The sequence below is a fragment of the Spinacia oleracea genome, chromosome 3 (genome assembly GCF_020520425.1).
Source record: "Spinacia oleracea cultivar Varoflay chromosome 3, BTI_SOV_V1, whole genome shotgun sequence".
Lineage (NCBI taxonomy): Eukaryota > Viridiplantae > Streptophyta > Magnoliopsida > Caryophyllales > Amaranthaceae > Spinacia > Spinacia oleracea.
Window position 1 is genome coordinate 45,198,922 of NC_079489.1, and position 6,000 is coordinate 45,204,921.

The 6,000-nt window shown below is 43.3% G+C and overlaps 1 protein-coding gene across 1 annotated transcript; it reads left to right on the forward strand.

Annotated features, from left to right (window-relative positions):
* The first annotated feature begins 3,301 nt into the window (after window positions 1–3,301).
* LOC130468980 (protein MAIN-LIKE 2-like) lies at window positions 3,302–5,505 on the forward strand. Its single transcript, XM_056838022.1, has 4 exons — window positions 3,302–4,581; window positions 4,667–4,816; window positions 4,888–5,217; window positions 5,306–5,505. The coding sequence occupies exons 1-4, from the start codon at window positions 4,003–4,005 to the stop codon at window positions 5,378–5,380; spliced, it is 1,134 nt and encodes a 377-aa protein (XP_056694000.1). The 5' UTR covers window positions 3,302–4,002; the 3' UTR covers window positions 5,381–5,505.
* Window positions 5,506–6,000: the final 495 nt, after the last annotated feature.

A 6,000-nucleotide genomic window follows, 5' to 3' on the forward strand; every position in this document is an offset into this window, starting at 1 on the left:
TGCAGAAATACAGTTAATTTTGATGTTCAAATTTTTTGCAACAGGAAGGATTTCATGACAACAGTTCCAAATCAACATCTTGTATTTAAAAGGAATTTTGATTTTCCAGAGCATTTTCCAATTAAAAGTAGAACCTGAAAAGGAAGATTGGTTTGTAGGTTGGGTAAGAAGATAATAGGCAGTTTTGACAGAGAACTCACTATAGGGGTATTTTTTTTGTATGCAATTCCCTACAAGGGAGGCGGTTTTTAGAAACCATCGTATTTTTGTATCTCGAAGGAGTCGCCACCAAACATTGTTTAGGGTCTTGTTTGGAAAGACCGTAAATGACTCTATTAGGATAAGACTTGAATCTTCGAAACGGATAGGTGAGATCCGGGCACGGGAACGAGATGCTTATTGCGCGAGCTTTGGAAATTATTCAAGTACGTGACACAACATTTTCGAAAATACCCTAGTTTAGACTATGTGGGTTTGAATTTAGAGCAAATAGAATCTCTACTTTGTATGGTGGTCACTTTGCTTTAAAGTTAATTTAAGGGAACCTAAGATCGGTTTGTCCAAGAAATTATCTTTGTTAAGCGTGATGTAACCTTGCATTTTGTTGTATTTAGCATGTATGGTGATGAAAGCAATAAAGCAAATAAAGCAACATCACAATAGTAAATAAGTGCGGAATTAGTAAATACAAGACCCCCTAGAGATGGACTAGGGAGTAGGTCCACATTGCCTAGAAGGACTAGGCAAGTAAAGATGCGGAATTGAAAGTGCGGAATTGAAATGCGGAATTGAAAGTGCGATATTGAAATTGCGGATTTGAAAGGTGTATAATTGAAATTTGTACTTGGGCACATGAGATTCGAACGCCAAGCGGCTCCGTAAAAATAAGTGCGCCCGACACGAATTCAAAGCCAAAAATCTCAACTTGGGAGAAGTTTCTCATCCCAAAGTATCCTAGATTTTGCATATAGAACTTGAACTTGAAAGTTTGAATCTTGAAATATTGAACTTGAAATACTTGAACTTGAACTTGAAATATTGAACTTGTACTTGAAATATTGAAGCTTAAGAGACTTGAATCTCAAAGATCGGGCCTTTTAATGTTGAAAAGGTTAGACCTTTGATGTGCTCTTATTTTGAAAGGATCCTAGTTTAGGGAAGTAGTCATGAGCAACCCTAAACATTATCGGATCTTGAAATTTGAAAACTTGAACTTGTATATTGAAAAATGGAGTCTTGAATCTCAAAAGACTAAACCTTTAAAAGTTAGAAAGGTGTCATCTTTGATTACTCCATACTTGAAAGTGATTCTAGTTCAAAGAAGTGATTACAAAAAACTTTGAACATCCTTGAATCTTGAAAGTTTGCATTTTTGTATTTTGAAAAGTTTGAATTTTGAAAGATGTATGATTGTTGCAAGTGACATTTTTAGTAGTAAAAATGCCAACTTGCTAATCATTTTTGAAATAGAAAAATCAAAGAAACATGATTGAATATGGTGGGGTTCGAAATTACCTATTTAGGTTTAGGCAAGAATTCCTTTTAGAGCTTCCAATTGCTTAGACTTGAAGTTTGTATGTGTTTTTGAAGGATTTTTTGATTTGGATTTGAGGCGTAATTTTTGTATTACGACGTTGTATATCGAATCTGCCTCCCTTAATGCTTGGAATTAGGGGGTATTTATAGGGAAAATGGCTGCTAAACGCCAGCCATTGCCAGCGCAACAGGCAGCTGGCAGCGCTGGGCGCTGGTGACATGGCGTGAATGCCGCCAAAACAAGGACGCGGGCTCCGTCCTTGATTTGTCTTGTATTGATGTACCTTCGTACGAATAGTACGATGTTTGGCGTGTAGTGTTTTCTTGGAGGTTAAGACTTGATTTTGCGTCTAAAAACAAGCCGTTTTGGGTTTTGAATTTCGGTTTTACGGGACGAGGCCCGACTTGCTCGGTTTTGTGGGTCGGCGCCCGAATTTGACTTGCCTTATATGATTTTGAGTGGAAAAGGCTTAGTAAAACCAATGAAATGGTCTACTAGATGAGATTGTACTTGGATTTTAAAATTGGTTTTTGAAAATTGTATTTTGTACCGAGTTCCGGGAGGGGAACGGCCTCGGGAGTTGGATTTTGGATTTTGTATTTTGGACATGTTCTTAGGAATTGAGATTTCCGCACGGAGTTGTTCCAACCGCCTAGTAAGGATAATGGTATCGTTATCATCCCAGAGGGGAGACACGATTTAGGTGTCTACAGAATCCCCCACTTTGACTAAGCGTTCGGTTAGGAAAGCGCTAGTCAAATTACTCGACTTGGGACGGAGAACGGTCAAGACGTTCTACGATCAAGACCATTCTTTGTACGCCGGTACCTGCACAAAAAAGGCGTTAGAAAAAAGGATAGAGTCTACCTCCGTGCGGTTGTGATGACTCCGATTGTACTTGTACTCTTCCACCTTTGGTTCGGGACGGAGCTTGGCATCGAAAATTTGAATTTTGAATTTTGGAATCTTGAATTTTTGAATTTTAAATACCTGGAGTTGATCCGTTGGGGATGTGCTTTACTGGGGATAAGAGCTTTTTACTGGCCCTTAAGATTTTGAAATTTCGGCTGACTTTCCTGGAGCTTGGGTCCGTTGGGAGTCGAACGCCTGAGTCATTGTATTTTTTGGACTTTGTATCCTTGAAATATTCATCTGTTTTTACTTGGAGATACGGGTGTATACCCGTATTTTCGAAAGATGGCCTGATGCGACATTTGATGCTTGGTGCGGAAGACCGTAGCAGTAAAGGACGTGCAATCAGCACGGGAGACCGTGCGCGGCAGATTCTGCGCATGCAGCAGGCAGCGTCCGGCGCGGAGCTCTGTGTCAGGCGCGGGGTTGAGCTATAAAAGCTCCCCTTGCCGTGCCATTTTGAGGCACACTCTCTTGAATTCTTTGCTCTTCTCTCTCAAAGGTCGATTAGCCTCTCCCCTTGGTCTTGTTCTTGCCTTGTCCATGTAAGTATTTCATGTTTTTTCTTATGAAATAATCTCTAGGATTGCATGTAGATTTGAATTTTCTCGTACTTTGGAATGACGCTTGTGTGCTTAAGCTTCTTGAATTTGAGAATTGTTTGATAGCCACTGGAACTGTTGGAACTTGTAGATTTGAACTTTTGAAAATTTTCTTGAATCTTGTACCTGGTATTTGTAGATAGTAGTCTCACTGGTGACCTTGCGGGGTCTCAGGAGAGAATAGGCTAGGATGCCTGGATGTTGTTTGTAGAGTTTTGGAATGCTGGCTTCGGCATGGGTATCCTAGGCGTTGTGTTGAACTTGTATACCTGCTTTGGCGTGGATAGCCTAGGCGTTGATGTCGAACTTGTATACCTGCTTCGGCGTGGATAGCCTAGGCGTTCGTGTGGAACTTGTATACCTGCTTCGGCGTGGATAGCCTAGCCGTTGGTGTAGAACTTGTATACCTTCTTTGGCGTGGATAGCCTAGGCGTTGGTGTAGAACTTGTATTTTGAACTAGAGGTCCCTGGCTGAATTAGTACTGCCATTGGGGATTTTTTGAATTTTTGACTTTGTACAGGCTAGTATAGGATACCCCCCAGTTTAGGATTTTGACACTTTGTACTCTTCTTGATTTAGTATGCCTCGTCATACTCGGAGGAAGCTCGCCGAATCTTCGGTGGTTCGAGATGCTGAGGAGGATGCTTCGGACGATGAAGCGACTGCGGTAAATGCACCGGATGGGGGTATGGTTCCCCGGAGTGCACCTGCCTTTGTTGGTACTGGTTGGAGTTCTTCCGATCTGGTGTTTCGATCGGAGTTTCACTTGTCTCAGCGGCCTCGCGCTGGCTTGGTGAGTCTTGTACTATGCTTTGAATTTGTATTTTGTACTTGTATAAGGTTTGAGCTGATTCGTTCATCTGTAGGCCGATGGAGAGCCGTTTCGCACCTTCTGGTCCTTGACGGAGCTTCAGAAGGCCTTTAAAGCCATCCGTGCTGACAAGGAGGCTATGGGAATCTGGTTGCAGACGGGCCTGGTTGATTTCTGGCGTGCCATGGGAGGTACTTCGAGGAGAATAGGGATCAAACCCCGGCTATGGGCTTTGCTGGAGCGGTGGTGGGATACCACCAACACTTTTCATATGGCATGGGGGGAGATCACCATTACCCCTTTTGCGTTTTCCATGATTACGGGTCTTCCTTTTTCTGAAAGGAACGTGACCTTTGATTCGGAGCTGACGTGGCGCTCGGCCGCTGCCAGGGACTTGCTCGGCCCTGTTGTTGACTTGTTAGACGACGACACCCACTCTTCTGTGACGGTGATTACGGACGCTATCCGTGGTGTGGGTGTGTCTGCAGAGCAGAGGGTTAGGCTATTCCTCTTAGCTTTGGTGAGTAGGGTGGTGGCCCCGAGAAGGAACAGTCGGGTGCACATTAGATTCTTGTCAGTTTTGCAGGACTTGAGAGCTGTTTCGAGCTACAACTGGGGTGGTTTGGCATATAGCCACCTCTTGTACGAGATGAAGTGGGCCTCCCGGACTGCGCCGGAGAGTGAGCCGAGCATTGCTGCTCTGTGGAGTGTGCTGGAGGTATTTAAGACTCCTTGTACTTTGTGCCTCGTACTTGTATGTTTGTATTTTGAACTTGACTGATGTTTTGCTTGCTTTTTGAAAGATTTGGATATACGAGCACTTTCCGACTTTGGCGCCGGATCGTACTGGAGATGCGGCTTACCCGTATGCTGCCTCTTGGATAGGAGCGGTGCGCATGAGGGTGCCTCTGGCTGCCTCCCGCAGAGCTTGGAGAGTTCTACCTGCTGATGAGGTAATATTTTTGTACTGTTTTGCTCTTTTGTATTTGTATTTGTATAGTTGTTTGAGTTGTCTGCTTTGCAGGTGGTGTGGCGTCCTTTTGCTAACGCGCCTGTACCTGCCTCGGCTGCTCGTGCCCATTTCTTGCCTGGACGGCGGGTTTTTCTCCCAGGGGTGTATCGCCACATGTGGTATCTGGGGGAGCGAGTGTCCCTTCAGCACAGTTCGGGGAATAGGTTTGTCCCCAAGGACCCACCGGAGTCCATGCTGGCGCCGGATGAAGAGCTTGCCCGGCTCTATGTGAATGCTAGGGGCGATGTTGTTTGCCGTTCTTGGAGGGACTTTGTACAAAGGAAGGGTAGCTATGACGACTTCCTGAGGAGGCTGGCTCCACCAGTACGCTTTGTACTGCCGGTGAGCTTTCGAACTTTGTATCTTGTATTCTTGTATTCTTGTATTCTTGTATGTCGGTTTGATTGTATGATTGTATGAATGTTTGTAGGAGGAGGAGGTTGATCCTGAGGACATTCCCTATGCTGATAGGGTCATCCGCTATGAGAACTCGGACGGGGAATAGGTGGAGGTGACCATCCCTGTAGCTTCTCCTCCGCATCGGAGATCGCATGATGCTGTACCCGAGCATTATGCAGCTGTAAATACTGTTGCATTTTCTTGAAACTGATTGTAATCTTGTATCTGGGAATGTAATACCTCGTATTTTTCTATAATTATAAATATATTTTATTATATTTATAAAGCATTTCGTTGTATTTTTACAAATTAATTTCATTTAATGAGAATTAAATGCACTTTTATTTTTAATTAATTTAAATATTAGTTATTTCGAAAACCGTATTTTTATTAAATAAATTCAAGGAATTTATTTAATCGGGAATTGTTGGGTCGTATTTCAAAAATGAATTTAATAAACTTAAAGCCCGGTCGTTTTGTTTTAATTAAACCCAACAAAGCTTGCAAGGAAATTAATGAACTAAGCCCGAAAGCAAGCCCAACTCAAAATTACCCTAACCTAGCCCACAGGGGAAAGAAAACCTATAAATAGACCCTCTCATTAAACCCTCACAAATTTTTAGCACTCCCTCTCTCTCCTCACTTTCTCTCTCCTTGCGGCACCCTTCCCTCTCCTCTCGTCCGACCCCTTTGCTTGCAGCACAAGGCACGCTGTCGTGCCATGTG

Excerpts from the sequence above, each read along its gene's own strand:
- LOC130468980 (XM_056838022.1), top strand. The coding sequence starts at position 4,003 with ATGGGAATCTGGTTGCAGACGGGCCTGGTTGATTTCTGGCGTGCCATG. Across the intron at positions 4,582-4,666 it reads CTCTGTGGAGTGTGCTGGAG|ATTTGGATATACGAGCACTT; the intron begins GTATTTAAGACT and ends GCTTTTTGAAAG. Across the intron at positions 5,218-5,305 it reads CAGTACGCTTTGTACTGCCG|GAGGAGGAGGTTGATCCTGA; the intron begins GTGAGCTTTCGA and ends GAATGTTTGTAG.